Source organism: Tenebrio molitor, chromosome 1, assembly GCF_963966145.1.
Source record: "Tenebrio molitor chromosome 1, icTenMoli1.1, whole genome shotgun sequence".
NCBI classification, from domain to species: domain Eukaryota; kingdom Metazoa; phylum Arthropoda; class Insecta; order Coleoptera; family Tenebrionidae; genus Tenebrio; species Tenebrio molitor.
The window spans coordinates 46,609,465-46,628,563 of NC_091046.1; the positions used below are offsets into that span (position 1 = coordinate 46,609,465).

At 35.7% G+C, this 19,099-nt stretch overlaps 4 protein-coding genes across 4 annotated transcripts in view; all 4 read right to left on the minus strand.

Annotated features, from left to right (window-relative positions):
• The window catches only part of LOC138139269 (odorant receptor Or1-like), a 210,359-nt gene extending 202,348 nt beyond the window's left edge, over positions 1-8,011 (minus strand). The window contains exons 1-3 of the mRNA XM_069059503.1: positions 7,074-8,011; positions 6,915-7,014; positions 6,764-6,868 (exon numbers count right to left, since the gene is read on the minus strand). Of these exons, the coding sequence (XP_068915604.1) occupies positions 6,764-6,868; positions 6,915-7,014; positions 7,074-7,792 (924 nt within the window). The 5' untranslated portion in view covers positions 7,793-8,011. The remainder of the gene's footprint in view (positions 1-6,763; positions 6,869-6,914; positions 7,015-7,073) is intronic.
• On the minus strand, positions 3,427-4,486 carry LOC138139401 (odorant receptor Or1-like). Its single transcript, XM_069059662.1, has 3 exons — positions 3,756-4,486; positions 3,603-3,702; positions 3,427-3,555 (listed from the first exon to the last, which is right to left on the minus strand). The coding sequence occupies exons 1-3, from the start codon at positions 4,484-4,486 to the stop codon at positions 3,427-3,429; spliced, it is 960 nt and encodes a 319-aa protein (XP_068915763.1).
• Positions 8,012-10,870: 2,859 nt separating the features above from the next.
• On the minus strand, positions 10,871-12,083 carry LOC138132935 (odorant receptor Or1-like). Its single transcript, XM_069050713.1, has 4 exons — positions 11,368-12,083; positions 11,217-11,316; positions 11,059-11,163; positions 10,871-10,912 (listed from the first exon to the last, which is right to left on the minus strand). Exons 1-4 carry the CDS (start codon positions 12,081-12,083, stop codon positions 10,871-10,873), a joined length of 963 nt encoding a protein of 320 aa, XP_068906814.1.
• Positions 12,084-17,667: 5,584 nt separating this feature from the next.
• Positions 17,668-18,799, minus strand: LOC138133013 (odorant receptor Or1-like). The gene is made up of 3 exons (XM_069050828.1): positions 17,990-18,799; positions 17,834-17,933; positions 17,668-17,787 (listed from the first exon to the last, which is right to left on the minus strand). Exons 1-3 carry the CDS (start codon positions 18,718-18,720, stop codon positions 17,668-17,670), a joined length of 951 nt encoding a protein of 316 aa, XP_068906929.1. The 5' UTR covers positions 18,721-18,799.
• Positions 18,800-19,099: the final 300 nt, after the last annotated feature.

The window sequence follows — 19,099 nt, forward strand, 5'->3', positions numbered from 1 at the left end:
GCAATAAAATTATTATGAAATGGGGACATTAACGTTTAGTTGGTAATGATGTGGCTTGTGTGAAAAGCTGTGTGATAATTTGAATATGAAATAAACAACTGTTAAACATCTAAAGCACTAAATGGTAATAAAATCTCAGAAATATGATCGAGATCGTCAATCTTTCCTGAGGAAACAGTCTGTTGTAATGTTTTCTATTTACATGAAAAAGCGCATCAATCAGCGGTCTTGCTTTCGACAACTTCAAAAATTATTTTAAAAAATAATAATTTGCTACATCCTGACGTAGTGAAATAAAAATCAGCGATATTAAGAACGGTAAGTCAACAGTTGAGGAGGTAATGTAAGCCGTAGAAGTTTCAAATAAGATGTGGGTTGATAATAAAATATCTATTTTCAATACAAGTGAGCAAAGTAGTGCATTTAATCACGAGTACGGAAGTTGGGCGTCTGAGCCCAAGGCGAGGACCTCAACCGTACTACAAGTGATTAAAATCACATTTGCTCATGTGTGTTGAATCTGATTTTTTCCATCATAAAAAAGAGTCGCGGAATCGAAATTTCGGGCAGCATTTTTTTGTCACTTTTTGAATTTCGAATTAATTGCAGCGAATGTAATTAAATCATCAGTTTCACCTGTCCCTTATAATAAAGGTGTGGTGAAGATTACGGAGAAAATTGTATTTGAATTTAATTTTTTAAACGAGTATCCCGGCGTCAAACTTATCTGACGTCACAATCTGGTTTGGCGTCTAGAGTTATTATTTGCTTCTGAATAGCATAAAATTGAGTGTTCTTGCAATAAAACGACCATAAAACGTAGACATTAATGTTTATCTGGTAATGATGTGGCTTGTGTGCAGCGCTGTGTCGCAATTTGAATATAAAATGCACTAAATGATAATAAAATCTCGGAAATATCTTCGTCAATGTTTCTTTAGAAAACAATCTCTTGTAGTGTCTCCTGTTTGGATGAAGAAGCGCATAAGATAATGGCCTTGCTTTCGAGAACTTCGCTCAAAAAGCCGAATAAAAAAGCATTCGCACTATTGCGCGAACGTCGATTTCGCGCACTATTGCTTCAAAATGGCCTAGTAGTGCGCGAAAATCGATTTTCGCTCACTACTATGCGGTCACGAAATGTCATTTTGAAGATAGTGAGTTCAAAAATACTTTTCTGGCGAGAAAATTGTAGAGGTACTTTTTATTACAGTTTTAAAATTTCTTGAAAGCCAAAATTGGAGCAATGAATTCGGCTCTGACAGTAAAATTATGAAACCGTCCACTTTACGGTCCTGACCTGACACCTTGTGATCCCTTTTGTTCCCTAAATTTTGAAGGTAGTGAGTTCAAAAAATAATTTAATCAATGTTTGATACAACTGAGGCTGTAGTTCCTCAAGGATTCGTGTTAGGCCCTACGCTTTTTATTATTATTCATTATATTTATTACAGATATAGAAAGGGTCATTACTTGGTATAATTTTTATATGTTTGCAAATTATCTACGATTTAACAAATTTTTACACAAATAGTAAATAGAAAACAAATTTTGTCGTATTAAACTGTTCTATTTCGGAAACTAACTAGATACCGAGAGAAAGTAGACTTGTCTCCCTGGTTTTAAAGTCGAAGTAAATGTAACTGTAAAAAAAGTTAGGCATTTTTTCAAAGAATTAGACAAAAAAAATCTAAAAATTTTCTACCAAGTTTACGAAAACTAATTCAACACTGACAAAAGAATGAAATCTCATTAAAACTGCTCTTGGAATCTCTATTCGAGTAAAATGTATTTGAATTATTCTGCCAAATAATCAAATAGTAGATTATATCATTAAGAGTAGAAGTGAGTCTTTTTGTGCTAAGGCCAGAGATTGAAGACCGAGAGGAAGTCAAGGCCGGCAACTGGGCGAAGCACAAAAACACCTTCTAATTTAAATGATATATACTATTGTATCTTCAAGCGGATCATAAAATAAAGATCGGAAAGAACTCATTTATTTCCTTTTGTTGCAGTTACAGTAGGTACAATTTTAAAATTTACAATTTTAAGGCAACAGTAATTCCTAGTTTTCTTGCTGCAATATTATTAGTACTTGAAGGTTTAATAATATTAGTAAAGTTTACTAAAGTCAACAGTTTCCTTTTTGAACGTTGAAGAGCCATCTTGCTATTTTTGATTATGACATCTGTCATCCTTGCACGTGTTACACCACAGCGGCACCACTTAAAAATTGGGTAATAATTTCGTTATTTCGCTTTTTAGAGGCTAATAGGGATAATTTAATTATTAAATATTTCGTGTAATTATTGATAAATAAATCGTGAGAAATGCTTCAAATGACCGCGGTTGAGCCACCTGTGGACATTTCAACTCCTAGGATTTGAAGTGTTTCGAGTTCGGTTACAAAAAAAAGCCAATTCAACCGTTTCTACAGAGATACACAAGGCGCGATTTTTGACCGCTTGAAGAAAAAGTAAATTTATTGAGAGTGGAGTTGTTACGTTGTCACAATGTATGGGGCCTTCAAATAAATATATATTTAGAGTAGGCGTCGGCGACATTCTAATTCTGTTAACAGTGTAAAGTAATTTTTGTAGGTAACCAATTATTCTCCAAAGTTACACAGGTTACATAGTAAGCTTTTTCCCAATTTCATATTGTCATATTCCGTGAAGGGAGAATAGGAGGAATGCACTACAAAAATTAAAAATATTTTCTAACCTAACTTTATTTCCTTAAAATGTCAGACGTTTCTTGTGTCATTTTCTACGCTGGAAAAATGTTGCAAACAATTGAATTTCCATAGGTTGCACTCTAAATATAAATTTATTTGAAGGCCCGTTATATCGAAGGAAAATGAAAGTACCATTGAAGAATACAATACAAAATGTTTAAAAGCACAAGAGTGGTTACTTATGTTTATTTCATTTTATTATTTACATATTTATGTTACAATCATTACATCAACTTAAATACCATCACGTTTACGTTCTACGCCCTTAACCTATCTTATTACCAAAAAGAAAAATCTAGTGTGTCTTGTTTTGTTGTGTTTTTACACATTTTCTTTACTATTAATTGATTAAATAATTAAGTCGTGCACAAACTATCATATACACCTCGACACTAAAATGCCTATTTCGTCCCTCGTATAATTATTGTTCTCGCTGCGCTGGTGCAACACACGAATACACTCGGCATAGAAAAACGCACTTCAGTCCCTTGTCATATAATATCCTATTAAGAGTTGTAAGCAAAGATTGATTGATAATGTCAGTGCTGGTATCACAAGAACATTAATTATTTTCTTGTGAAGTTGTGAAGACAATTTTACTACTTCTTCTGGCAACAGTTACGTTTTGATTTACGATTTTCTATCTCTTACACGTACAATTTTAACTTTTTTGTTTCCTGTTGAGAACATCAAAAACTTATCATAAGACTCACCTTGAGCTCGACTTCGTTGCCAAACCAACAATACAGAAAATTTTCCACGGTCATCGAAAACGCGTAGAACAACAACGAATAACATTCACTACTGAACGGTGCAACCTAAAGGAAGAGCTTAGAAGAGCCAGAACCGCATAACTTTTTCTTACCAGAGTGAGTTCAAACATGGCCAGCGCCAAAGACACCGTAGTGGCAAAAAATTGCCCCAAAGCAACATCACTAAAGAAGTTGTTGGACTGTGTGGCAAACCTGCAACGACGTTAGAATTTTTTCAAATCGCTTTTGAAACGAAACCTTCATACTTGACGATTGTCTTGTGATGCTGGATGCAATCTAATAACTTTTTCGCGTATTCGCCGTCAGCACTAGTGCTCAAATTTCTCAAGTCATCGCATAGAATGTCACACTGGGTGCCAATGTACATCATCAGAGCAGCAGAGAACATGTCCATGTTCAAATTAGTAATGGCGAGGAACCAAACGCTCACGATTTGATAGCAATAAGTGATTTCGTAAGATGGTGAAGTCTTGGTGTTGTAAGGGTACCAAGCGGACAACGGCAGTCGGTACTCCTTAACAGAACCATCCATTATGGGGTAGATGGCCAGCAGAACCAGGGTTGTTATAACGGGAATCCAAAACACCACATAAATGTACTTCCAAGAGTTTAGATTTGGTCGAATCAAATCTCTCTGTTGGTCATTCCTGGGTTGAAATATTTTTTTGTCAAGCTTCACCATCAGTTTCTTCAGAGTGGCGATGTTGCGGACAAAACAATAAACTTTGAACGAAGACAACAACTCTGTCATTATCATAAATATCAGCGTAGCTATAGTTTCCAAGTCTGTGTAGACGAAGACAATGTTAACAGCTTGAAAGAAGTTGTGAATGTTGATGAAGACGTTGAGGGAGAAGATGGAGTACAGAGTGTAGCAATTGAATTTGTAGATTTCGGTACCTTTCGGCCACAACCCCGCAATTTTCAGTATCATGATGTTCACCCTGATGGTGAATTTCCAGTCGAATTTTTCCATCTTGTCTTCACCACACACTAACACTCGCGAGACACTGAATATTTTTTGGAGAGTGAACGATTTTATCGAAAATAGATGATTTTTTATTCATGGTGGAGAGCAACCGAAGGAATTTTTCAAGCCAGTTAATTACACTTCTTTTTGCATTATTCATGTTGTTTCTCTTTTCACGCGGCTGTTTCTCACAAGCTTACTTGCAAGAAACAGTCAATAAGAGGGTTTGTTTAAATTAATGAAGGTTTTAATTGAGAAAATTTCCTATTTGTTTCTCGCAACGAAAAAATTGTTAAATCATCTGACCGGTTCTCACGAAATATGGCATCGCACAAAGATAATAATTGGGTCTCAGCAATTAAGAAAAATTTAATTGGGGGTTTGGAAAGGAAACGGGGTGGTTACGACTGCGGAGAAAATTATATTTGAATTACATTTTTTAAACGGTGTCAGACGATTCTGACGTCACTGTCTTATTTGGTGTCTAGTTTTGTTGTTTGCTTTTTAACAGCATAAACTTGAGTGTTTCTGCAGTAAAATTACCATAAAGTGAGGACATTAACGTTTAGTTAGTAATGATATGGCTTGGATAAAATGTTTAACTGCAATTTCAATGTAAGATAAATAAGTAAATAATAATATTTTTTTTTTTAGAAAACGATCTCTCGTTGGTACTCCTAAAATTAGTGCGCACCACTAGGAATCGAGTGAGTCATAAATTAGAAAAGGATTTAGTTTCACAAGAACGTAACGGAATAACCAATCAACGGTATTGAAAACGGTGGGTGGGGAATTTTAAAATAAAATTTGAAGTAATAGTTGTAGTGAGACAGTTTAAAATTTAAATTTGAATTGCCGGTACCGTCAAAATACAGTGTGGAATAAAATGATTTACATCTAGTTATCTTTGCATTATTCTTGTAAAAATACGAAATGCCGCTCTACAAAAAAAAAGAAAGCCTAACCTCAAAATATTCCAAAATTCCAAATGTGATTTATTGCGAAGGGATGATATGAATGCAAAGTAGAGATTGAAATTAAAAAGGAGCTAACAAAAACAAGTCACAGCTAGTGTTGAAAGTGGCCACCAACGTTTGTTAACTCAATTTAGTAAATTGTAACAATTGTCAATTCGATTGATGACATTTATTGACAGAACTAATAGTTCGGCACTTCAAAAAAAAAAGTAGAGCGGTACAGGAAAATTTACATGTGCAAAAATTCCAAAGGTAACTAGATGTAAATCATTTTATTCCACACTGTAGAACACAAAAAAAAAAACGAAAGTACTACCGGACAAACGAGGAAATAAGGGAGGGGTTGGCAACATGGCAGGTAGAGGGTAGATAGGGGGAAAGAGGCGACTTTTTGGCGGGTTCCGACGTGTGAGGGGGTGTTTTTTTTTTCGAAAAGAATCCAGGGCGTTAAGAGTGGTCCAATATTTTGAATACCGCGAGCTGAAAGGGAATCAACTCCGCTGTCGTCCCGGGTAGATATTTTACCCGCCATTTTGCTTAGCCCAGCCCGCGATTGTAACATTCGTAGTCACGGAAAGAAGGTGTCATTACTTATGTTGCTACCTACATTTCTAATATTGTAATCTTTGTTTTGTTGAATTAAACTCGGTTTTCAATGTGTCGCTAGGTTTCGGATGAGTCAGTGTTAGAATGTTGTAAGTACGACCCTATGAGAGCTAGGTAAGTCGCGCGGTTAGCTAGTAAAGTAACGTGGGGTCAAGGGTTAGTTAGAGGAGGCGGACATAAGCCTTGCTTTATGCGGCTCTGGGATGTTGACGTGAAGCCCCGCGTCAGTTATAGACCTCGTGGGTTGCCGCTGAACGGTTGGGGAAGGCGGAGCTAGGCCTTGCTTTATGCGGCTTTGGGATGCTCATCGTACAACTCCGAGACGCTTCTATCACTCGCTATTGGTCGGTAAACGTAGCCCGAAGAGCGTTAACACAAGTATCTAGAAACGTCGCTTGATCTCAGACGATTCAGATTATTCTTAATTTAAACTTAATTCCCGTTATTTTGGATTCGTTTCATTTGTTCGTCGGAAATTAAAGTTATTACAGGTATTATTCAATAAAAAGGTATTTTGCGTCCCTCACATGTGTACAGAATCTTGCAGAATTCGCGCCCCGGAGAAGAATGGCACCCCACGACGACAATAAGTTGTCAAAAAATAGACGAAATTACTTACTACCATATATTTCTTATGAAGCCTGATTTTTAGTTTTTATTAAATCTTGACATAACTATCGAAAACTTATCTCAGACTTACCTTGATCTCGACTTCATTGCCAAACCAACAATACAGAGCAATTTCTACAGTTACTGACGAGACGTAGAACAAAAGTGAGTAACATTCGCCACTGAGTGGTGAAACCTAGAAAGAAAATTTAGGAAGAGGACAACAAAACTTGTTCACTTACCAGAGTGAGCTGAAACATCGTCACCGCCAAAGACATCCCACTAACAAAAAATTGCCCCAAAGCAATACCACTCAAAAACTTATTACAATCTGTGGCGAAACTGCAACAGCGTTACAAATGTTTTCAAGCCTTCTCTTCCAAAGGACTTGTACTCGGTACCTCAAGATTGTTTTGTGATGCTCGATGCAATCCAGTAGCTTCCGATTGAAATCACTCTCAACAGAATTTCTCAGATTTTTCATGTCATCGCACAAGATGTCACATTGACAACCAATGTACATCATCAAAGCCGCTATCAAAGTGTCCATGTTGAGATTAGCGATGGCGAGACACCAGACACTGATGACTTGGTAGAGATAAGTGATCTCGTACAACGGAGAAATCTTGGTATTGTACGGGTACCAAGCGGAAAATGGTAGTCTACGGTCTTTAACAGTACCATCCATTATTGGAAAAATTGCCCACAAGACCAACGTCGTGAAGACAGGAATGCAAAACGCCGTATACGTGTACTTCCAAGAGTTCAGACTTGGTTGGACCAAATCTCTCTGCTGCTCATTTCTTGGTTGAAAAATTTGCTTGTCCAGCTTGGCCAACAGTCTCTTGAGGATGGCGATGTTGCGGATAAAACAGTAAACTTTGAACGACGCCAACACATCTGTGATGGTCACAAAGATCAGCGCCGACAAAGCTTCCAAGTCGGTATAGACGAAGAAGATGTTAGCCGCTTGAAAGAAATTGTGACCGTTGATGAAGACGAAAAAATACAGAGTGTACAAGTTGAGTTTGTAGATTTCACTCCCTTTCGGCCACAAACCCGCAACTTTCAATACCAAGATGTTCGCTCTGATGGTCAATTTCCAGTCGAAGTTTTCCATTTCCACCGAAACTAACACTGCACGACACGGTCAAAACACTGAATATTTTTACAAGAGTCGGCGATTTTATCGAAAATAAATGATTGTTATTTCATGATGGAGAGCAGAATTACATTTCTTTTTATTGTCACAGAAGACTTCTCGCTTCAATGTTCTTCAAGTGTTTAATATCAGAGCTTTTATAAGTTTCTTGTCGATAATCAACAGTGCTATTCTACTTCTGCGCCTTTCTTAAGAAACATAAGTTGAATTATTGAAAAATTAATTGCAGTGAGTTCTCGAGCTGTTGCATTCATTGAAATTGAGCTATTTATTATTAAATACGTTCATTTAAGAATATTAGTTTGCAACAAATTACATCTGTTCTTGGGTCAAGGCACAGGAACGCTATTTGCGCCATCGTTTAATGTATTTGTATCTATGCAAATTGTGGGGAATATTTCCATTAATAATGCAGTTAGGAAAAACAAATGCAACACAATGCACAGTCTCGCAGTTGCAGTGCTCATTATTGATAAGATACATAAAATAGAAATAATTGCTTTTCGTGTCTAATATAATTAAATTTGAATGTTGCGATTAGAAACTCAATTGTTGTTGGAAATATTCGTGAGAAAAGTGTCAGATGATAAATATCGATAATTAGATAACAAAGCATATTCACAAAAAATTAATGCAAATGAAATTTTACAAAAAAAAAAGTGATGTAATAATTGAAATAATTTGAAAAGAAATTGGTTTATTGTCAACTGCATTAGAATTTCTTAGGAAATTTAACAGAAACAAAAAATTTAAGTTACTTTGAAGGTGCACATGTGAAAATCTATTCAGAAGATATCAAAATGCAATTTTTATTTTATTTGGAAAGAATATTCGAAATCAAGTAATAATAGGTAAAATGAGAGAATATAAATTGAATATGTAATTTAAATAAGTAACAAAAACAAATCTATGCATGGAGATTTTTATTTTTTTTTATTAAAATAAGGTGTCGTTACTTATGTTGCTACTCACATTTGTGATATTGTAATCTTTATTTTGGTGAATTAAACTCGGTTTTCAATGCGTCGCTGGGTTTCGGATGAGTCAGAGTTAGTTGTAGGTAGTTGTAGGTCAGAGAATGTTGTAGGTACGACCCTATGAGAGCTAGGTAACTTTTAGGAAGTCGTGGGGTTAGCTAGTAAAGTAACGTGGGGTCAACGGTTAGTTAGCGGAGGCGGACCTAAGCCTTGTTTTATGCGGCTCTGGGATGTTGACGTGAAGCCCCGCGGCAGTTCTAGACCTCGTGGGTTGTCAGTGAACGGTTGGTTCGGGAAGGCGGAGCTAGGCCTTGCTTTATGCGGCTCTGGGATGCTCATTGTACAATCCCCCAACATGAGAATTTCTTAGGAAATTTAACAGAAACAAAAAATTAAAGTTACTTCGTAGACGCCTATGTAGAAGTTTATTCAGAAGATATCAAAACGCAATTTTTATTTTATTTGGAAAGAATGTTCGAAATCAAGTAATTATGTATAAGTGAGAGAATATAAATTTAATATGTAGTTTAAAATAAGTAACAAAAACAAATCTATGGAGATTTTAATTTTTTCTCTTGCAGTTCTTGTGTTTGGAATATATTCTGCAGATATAATAGCGTGTTTGAAGCAAAAGCAAAATAGTTGAAAAGAAACTCTTGTAACTTTGTTTCAAAACGTGGTGTGATGAAAAAAAAAGTCAAAGAAAGTGTCACGGAAAAAGTTCTTCTGGTTTGTTTTGTGAATAAAGCCAAGCAGCAGAAATCTCCTACTTTGTGGAGTCGATATAAAATAAGAAAAACATTTCTGCAAAAATTGCTGGGCAAGGTAACGAAAATATTGGAACAACTGATACCATTAGTATAAATAATCCTTCAGTGTCAGGGGTAAGTGGCTCAAAAGAATCACCAGTTGACTGAAATAATGATAAATGATACCACAGGTACTAATGTTCCAGCATCATCCCTCCAAGAAACTCACCAAGGCTATCACTGCCGGTTTCAGAAGATAAAATAATTTGTTCTCATAATTGCATTATAAATATTTTTAATAAATACGTACATGTTTCTTTGCTGTTTTTGTTTTATTTTTCTCCAAGAAATATTTTTGAGTGGCAGAAAGTAAAAGTAAAAAGAATCTAGTTACAAAAAGACAGACTTTATAAAACTACGATGAGATACAAAAAGTTAACTTTTTGCATCAAAATTCGATAATAATACAGGGATCTGTAAATTATTGTCGGGTCAAGCCAGCTTTGGAGAAAAATATCATTGTGCCGTTTTTTTGAAACCGAACTGTCACTTGTGACACTGACATTTTGTTCACGCTTTTCAGTCGAGTTTTCGTTCTTTATCGCAGCTAATCAGTGATCAGTTAATAAACACCAAAAATCCGTATTCTTCAATACAAATTGCAAATACGTCCGCTTTTAGCGATAAACAGACTGGCAGAATTTATGAGGTTAGGTTTTGACACAACAGTTCCATTGTTGTTTCTTACTTTCAAAATGGTTTATTAATGGTAAATGGACATATTCATTATCTGTTTATAAAAATGAATTTTGGGCAAAATATCCACACAACATTCTCGATCATTCTTTATTGACTTACATTAGGCGAATTGTAAACAGGTTTTTAACAACTGGAACAGTTAGCAAGGTTAATTCATCAGGACGACCACCAAGATCTGATGAAATTGTTGAGGATTTGAGGGAAAGTGAAAGAGACTGTTGTTAAATAAATATTAACTTTAGCGGGAGCAAAACACAGTTGAAACTTGTCTCACTTTAAAACTCAACAACCTAACCTAAAAATGTGACATTCAGTATTAAGCAGCACATTCAAAATATGACAAGTTTTCATAGCAAGCTGGACCTTACAATCATTTATAGATACCCTGTATATTGTTATGCGAGTTGCACAAGACAGTCTATTGTCGAAGGAACAAGTTATTATTATTTAGTGACTGTTATTTTAATGATATTGATGAAGATTTCATTGAAAATTAAATTTCAAATTGTCCCCTAAATTTTGTTACAATAATAATCTATCTCCTTAATAGTTTATTTAGTTGAAAACAGCGTCACTAAATGCTTATTGTGACACTGAAATACAAAGAACAATTTTATAATCCCATTTCAATAACAATAAGAAAAAGTATCTGACCGGGGAACAATATTTCCAATTTACACAAAATGATTTTTGCAATTCGGGCACTACTTAATTCTAAAGAGATTTTCTTTATTCCTACCTTAATGTCCACTTCGTTACCGAACCAACAGTACACGAAAATTTGTACCGTAATCGAGCCCACATAGAATAGAAGAAAATAGCATTCGCTGCTGAACCGAGGGACCTACACAAAAATCCCACTCAAAACGATCCCACTCAAAAATATTGAAAACTTACTAAAGTCAGCTGGAACATGGACAGTCCCGCCGACACCGTAGTAACAAAAAATTGTCCCAAAACCATCACGTTGAAAAATGTGTTACAATCTTTGGCAAACCTAAAACAATATGATGATAACCCAACTTCGCAACGTCAACATCCCGCTTACTCGACGATGATCTTGTGATGCTGGATACACCTGATTAGTTTTTTATTGTAATCTGCACCTTTTATATTTTTCAAATTGTCGCACAAAATGTCACACTGAGTACCGACGTACATCATCAAAGCCGCAGTCATGGTATCCATGTTGATATGGGCCGTGCAGATGACACAGATACCGATGACTTCGTAGATGTAGGTGATCTCGTAGAGCGGTGAGATGTTGGTGTCGTACGGGAACCACGCGGCAAATGGTAGTCGGTGCTCCTTGACGGTACCATCTATTATGGGAAAGGCCACCCACAAAAGCAGCACCATGACGATCGGCGACCAAAGCATCACATAAACGAATTTCCAGGAGAAGAGACCCGGCTGGACCAAAGCTATTTGTTTGACGGTCTTGGGTTGAAAAATATCTTGGTCCAGTTGCGCCATCAGCCGCTTGAACAATCGCATTTGGCGTACAAAGTAGTACAACTTGACAGACCCCAACACATCGTTGAAAGAAGCAAACATGAGTCCAGTCAAAGCTTGCAGGTCGTCGTAGACGACGAAGATGTTCGCCACTTGGAAGAAGTTGCGGCAGTTGATGAACACGTTCAAACAGACGAACGCATAGACAGTGTAGAAGTCTAGTTTGTAGCCTTCGTGGGGCCACAAACCCACCACTCTCAGACAGAAAATGTTCGCCTTGATGGTGAGCTTCCAGTCGAACTTTTCCATTATGACCGAAACGCGCTTTTCCAAATACTGAACGTTTTCTTCACGACTCCCGAGATATATTGATTGAGATTTTTTATTAATGTCGCGGTGAACAAGAAGCACTTTGTTTGTCAAATAACCATGTCCTTTTTTCATTATTCATACCGTTTGAATTTTCACGTGATCGCTTTCTCGGAGATAATAAGCGGGTTTCGTTGAATTAATGAGAGTTTTAATTAAAAAAATGTATGTAGTAATTGTCGACGAAAGGCGGATGATAATTACGTTAAAATTGTAATTGTGGGTTTTGGGGAAAATGTGGGGTGGGTAAGGGTTAGGAAAATTAATTTTAGATTAAAGTTTTTCTCAATTGCGAGCTATTATGTTGTCAGTCAAAGTTTTACAGTTCAGTTGGTTTGCAATTTTCCAATAAATGGCAACAGTGGTACGTCAAAAGATACGACATGTGATTTTATTTAGTACATTTATTTTTTAGAAATATCAAGTTGAGTGTTTTTGCGGTAAAACTATCATAAAGTATGGACAGTGGCTTGCATAAAATGTTTAATCGCAATTTCAATGAAAGATAAATACATTAGTAAATATATGTACAATACAAATTATTTTTTTTTAGAAAACGTTCCCTCATTGGTACGGAGCACTAGAAATCATGATTTAGAAAAGGATTTAGTTTCACAAGAAGATAATGTGATAACTAATCAGCGATATTGAAAACGGTGGGTCAACAATTCAGGGGTATTTGTAAAATGTAGAATTTTAAAATAAAATTTGAAGTAATAGTTGTGTTCCGTCTAACACAACAAATTCAGGCACTTCGTAGAAGTAACGGAAGAAATTAAATCCGAGAGTCCCTCAAGGATCAACTTAGAGCCCTACATTTTTTACATTATATTGTATATACAAGGTCTTTCAAAACTCGCGCTCCAGAGGAAAATGGCATCTGCCGACGAGAATAAGTTGTCAAAGAATAGAAGAAAATAATTTACTACTGGTTACAGAACTGAGTTACAAGACTTTATAATTTTAATTTTACCAATTTCAGAAGGGCATCACTATTAGATTTGAGTTTTCATTATCAAAAAATTTAGGTTAAGGCTGGTGTCATCTGAAATGTTGCATCTGTAGACATCGTTTTTCACACCTCTCTACTGAAATGAGGTGGTGCACCATCGTGCTGGAAGTAGTCGTTGACGAGAAAAGCAATAAAGCCGAAAAATCTATGTCTATAAATTCTGCAGATATGTGTTCTGTTAAAGGTGCAGGAAATTTAAATCCCCCAATCAAAAAAGTTTTTAAACATACGATCACAAGAATGAATGCTTTTCAAAATTCGGGGGTTTAGAGGGCTTCCTGTTGGATCCACTGTATAGGCTGTTTGATAAAAAACGCCTCAATCCATAACTTTTTTATTTATTATCCGATTTGAATGAACAAAAAAAAAACAAAGATATGATTTTTCATGCGCTACAAAACAGCCATAAAATATATTCAGAGAGGAACTAGCGTGATTTTAATAGTATATATTTGGACCATTCTCATTGTCAAAGAACAATTTTATGTACAAAATTGCGATTTTTTTGTCTTCTCCTAAAGATCAAGTGCATATTAATGTGCAAAGAAATAAAAATGTTTTGATGAAAATAACTCCTAACATTCAATGGTTTTACTTCACCTACTTTGTCCCCTATATTTAACGTACTATATTAATCATGGAAATAGTTCCAGAACGAGAAGATCACCAAATAGAAGCGAAGAAGAAAATCAAAGCAAGGAAATGGATAAGGAAATTAAAACAACCATGATAAGAGAGATGAGAGAGGAAATCAAAACACTAAGAAAGGAATTAGCAGCAGTGAGAGAGGAGAATGGGGAGCTAAGGAAAGAATTGGCGACAGTGAGAGAGGAGATGAGAGGAAGAGAAGTAAAAGGGCAGTTGGAGAAGGCAGATTGGATGAAAAGGATGGCAATGGTAGAGGAAAAGATGGAACAAAGAGAAAAGAAGGAGAGGAAGAATAATGTTATAATAACTAGAATAGGGGCAATAAGTGGAAATATAGAGAGGGGGGTGGAAGAATGGTTAGACAGGGAGATAGGGGTGAAAGTGAATGTAAAAGAAGCATTTAAAATAAATAAAGATAAGATGATGCTGGCAAAAATAGAAAGTTGGGAGCAGAAGAAGAACATAATGCTAAGTAAGAGTAAGTTAAAGGAAAAAAAAGGTGAGAGGATGTATATACAGGGTGTCCCCAAAAAAGAAGACGAGTCCATAACTCCGTTATTTATCGGAAGATTTTAATTATCTGTACACCAAATTAAATGATTATTAATAGGCTACAAAATGGCCTAATAAATTCAAGTATAGCCCCATGGACTTCAAGGGTAAACTGTCAAAAAAAAATTTTTCAAATGGGATTACATATTTTTTTTTAGTAATTCTGATAGAGATTTTTCTGAAAACAACAGTGTATCACAAGTATACACTTAAATACCAAAAATTCACAAAAAAAAATGTAAAAAAACGCTACTATCGTCTATGTTCCATTTTGCGCTAAACATTGGGGGCATATCTGCGCAATCCCACATGTTATTATTTGTCATTTGTTTTTCCAGCTACCTTAATTTGGTTATTACATTGTAATGCAATGCATTTTGATAGCTTTTCGCTTGGTAGTCGCCATTTGTTTCTAAAGTTAGTGTTATTTTTTTTTATGTGAAGTTATACTTGTGACACATTGTTGTTTTTAGAATTAAAATCTCTATCAGAATTACTAAAAAAAAGTATGTAATCCCATTTGAAAATAAATATTTTGACAGTTTAGTCTTGAAGCCCTTGGAACTATACGTCAATTTATTAACCCGTTTTGTAGCCTATTAAAAACCATTTAATTTGGTGTATAGATAATTAAAATCCTCCAATAAATAAGGGAGTTATGGACTCGTCTTTTTTTTTTTGGGGACATCCTGTATATGACGATTTGACAAAAGAAGAAAGGGAAACACAAAAGAAGTTAAGAGAGTTGGCCAGAGAAGAGAGAGATAGAGGAAAAAGTGTGAAAATGGGATACAGGAAAATACAGATAAACGGAGACTGGTTTAGATGGGATGAAAATTTTCTAGAAGAAGGAAAGAATAAGAAGACGACCCGGCGAGAAAATGTACAAGGAGAAGGTGAATAAAAAGGTAGAGGGACAAAGACACAGATAAGTAAGAGAGAAGAGAGAGAATAAGAGAATCGAAGTACAATAGGGAGGGGAGAGAGTGTGTGTGAGAGAGGAAAATGATAGCGGGTTGCAGAGGTGGGGACGAGGAGAGAGAGAACAGGAATGGGAAGGAAGGAGAAGAGAGAGAGAAGGTGCAGGAGGTGACGCGAGGACAGTGAGAAGATCGAACACATACGGCGAAATAAGAGAGAGAAAGAGTAGGGAATGGGGAGAAAAATGGAGCGAAGACGGCAGGGAGATGGATGAAAGAATAAGGAAGAGGAGAGAAAGGATAGAGAACGAGAGTAACGAGGGAGAACAATAAATTGTCATTTTTATGTTTATGTTTGTAACCAGGAATCCGAAAGCCCGTAGGGCAAAATAAAGCATTTTATCCACAATTACCTTATAATTGAAGTTTTATCCACACTTATGAACCGTATAAAGTAACACTTTATCCACTAGTGGAATAATGAAATCACTTTATTCCACTAGTGGAATAATGAAAAAATACAATCTTAAATCAATCTTTCTTCCATTTTCACCAACTTGCACAGCGTTTTGTACAAATGGAGTCGATAAACAATCAAAAATAAATAGCGACTATTCAATACCTCCGATGTTTTTTAGTTAATTTCAATGATTTTTGAGGTGACATCCGCTGTCAGAGAGTAATGTCAAATCATTTTTTGATGACATGAGATGAAATTTTGGCGAATCTGATTTTAAATCGCTGTAATTGTGGATAAAACGTTGTATTGCATTCGTGTTTTAGTCGCATTTTATCCACTTAAGAATATTAAACGCTCGTGCGTTCGCACTCGCGATTAAAAATTCTTGCGTGGATAAAATGCTATCTAAAACACTTATACAATAAATAACTATTGTTGTATTGTATTAATCATGTAAATTAGTATTAATGTAATTGTAATTAACTGCGTTATGCGTCAACTGTTTATTTATTGTATAAAAAGTAACAATTAATTGTTACTTTTATCCTACTGTTACTGTTATCTTGCATGATTGGCAATGTTGTTATTTTATAAATAAAAAAAGTTTAAAAGAGCAGATGAAAATTTCTAAGCTGACGTTTGGATGACATTTACCGCACTTTATATTCTGATTGTTTTTCACGGCACACTTTCATAATCACAATTAAAAATTGTTTTTTTTTTTCAGTTAGCTATCGACCAAATGATAACTTTTACTACATCATTAGATTCATAAAAAAAACCCTACCAGACTAAGCCTAAAAAACTCATGTGTCCATTAAAAAAAGTTGACTATCGTTAGCTATTGAAGATAGCGCAAAAAAAATGTTATGGCTGTTTTGTAGCGCATGAAAAATCATAACTTTGTTTTTTTTTAATTGATATCGGATAATAAATAAAAAAGTTATGGGTTTATCAAACAGCCTGTATTTAATAAATTTTTACAAGTTTATTGTGCAGCTTATCGAAAGAAATGCAGGACATGTTTTTTAATTTTTGTCAAATCTTCCCAATGAAATATAATTATAAATAATAAATGAATAAAAATATACAGGGTTAGTCGGGAGGAACGGCAGAAACTCCATGAGTGTATTTAGATGTGAAAATAATGTAAAAGAAACTCACAGGTTCTTATTCGATTTTCAGTTGTTTTCAAGTTATAGCGTTATTAAAAATTTTATCTAACGTTCTACTTGTATCCAAATTTTCTCTTGTTTTCACATTCAAAACATTTTGTTTTTGACATTTATGAAAATTCTGATCGGTGCGACCTATTGTTTATTATTTCGCAAAAATTGCAGAGCACAAATGCTTTAAAGACCATCCAGTGAGAAATGTTTAAATACGGCCCATTTCTGAACCTTCAATAATTTGAGTTCTTTATGACGGCCGACAGCAACGGCCTGTCCCAAACGTTCCAACCCTCATAAAAATATTAGTACGTTACAAAGACCTGCATAAGACGTCTCCAATATCTTGTACTCCTACTATACAAGAAAATTTCGCGCCAACACTTTGAGCTGCAGTGCCAACTCTTCACGGTAACACTGATTAAGAGAATATTTTGATTTATTGTACGCACGAAAAGAATTTCCACTTATGTATTATTAACTTATGCATATACAATAAATCAAACAAAATGACATAAACAATATACAAGGTAATATTTACAATAAGCGCTCATCCACATTATCAAAAAACAAAGAAAAAATATGTATATCGACGAGCAGCAAGAGAATTTTTACAAAAGCGCTGAAATAACTCATCACTATCGCATTTCGTATTGTTTTGGTCGTGTCAGAACATGAATTATTTTCTTGTTGATATTTTGAGTTGAGTTTGTTGGAGCTTGATTTTTGGTTTTTATTAAATCTTGACATGATTATCGAAAACTTATCCTAGACTTACCTTGATCTCGACTTCATTGCCAAACCAACAATACAGAGAAATTTGTACAGTTATTGACGAGACGTAGAACAAAAGTGAGTAACATTCGCCACTGAGTGGTGAAACCTGAAAAGGAAATTTAGGAACAAGTCAACAAAACTTCCTGACTCACCAGAGTGAGCTGAAACATCGCCACCGCCAAAGACACAGAACTAGCAAAAAATTGCCCCAAAGCAATATCACTCAAAAATTTATTACAATTTGTGGCGAACCTGCAACAGCGTTACAAATGTTTTCAAACAGTCTCGCCCAAAGGACTTGAACTGACCTCAAGATTGTTTTGTGATGCTCGATGCAATCCAGTAACTTCCTGTTGAAGTCATCCTCAACAGAATTTCTCAGATTTTTCATGTCATCGCACAAGATGTCACATTGACAACCAATGTACATCATCAAAGCCGCTATCAAAGTGTCCATGTTGAGATTAGCGATGGCAAGAAACCAGATACTGATGACTTGGTAGAGATAAGTGATCTCGTACGACGGGGACGTCTTGGTATTGTACGGGTACCAAGCGGAAAATGGTAGTCTACGGTCTTTAACAGTACCATCGATAATGGGAAAAATTGCCCACAAGACCAACGTCGTGACAACGGGAATGTAAAACGCCTCATACGTGTACTTCCAAGAGTTGAGATTTGGTCGGACCAAATCCCTCTGTTTCTCATTTCTTGGTTGAAAAATTTGCTTGTCCAGCTTGACCATCAGTCTCTTGAGGATGGCGATGTTGCGGACAAAACAGTACACTTTGAACGACGCCAACACGTCTGTGATGGTCACAAAGATCAGCGCCGTCAAAGCTTCCAAATCCGTATAGACGAAGAGGATGTTGGCCGCTTGAAAGAAGTTGTGAGCGTTGATGAAGAGGTTGAGAGAGACGAAAGAATACAGAGTGTACAGGTTGAGTTTGTAGATTTCACTCCCTTTCGGCCACAAACCCGCAACTTTCAGTACCAAGATGTTCGCTCTGATGGTCAATTTCCAGTCGAAGTTTTCCATTTCCGCCGAAACTAACACTGCACGACACGGCCAAAACACTGAATATTTTTTCAAGAGTCGGCGATTTTATCGAAAATAAATGATTGTTAATTCATGATGGAGAGCAACACCGGAATTTTTCATCCCGGATAATTACACTTCTTTTTCCATTATTCATGGTTTGGCGGCATCATGTGATTGGTTCTCACGAAGACTGGTTGCTCACAGCGAAAGAAACAGTTAATGGGAGGGTTTGTTAAATTAATGAAAGTTTTCATCGAGAAAATTTTATATTTATTTTTGTTTTGGGAAAAATTGTTGGAGCAGCTGACCGCTTCCCACGTAATGTGACATCCGGATAATAATTAGGCCCCAGCAAAGAAAAAAAAATGAATTGAGA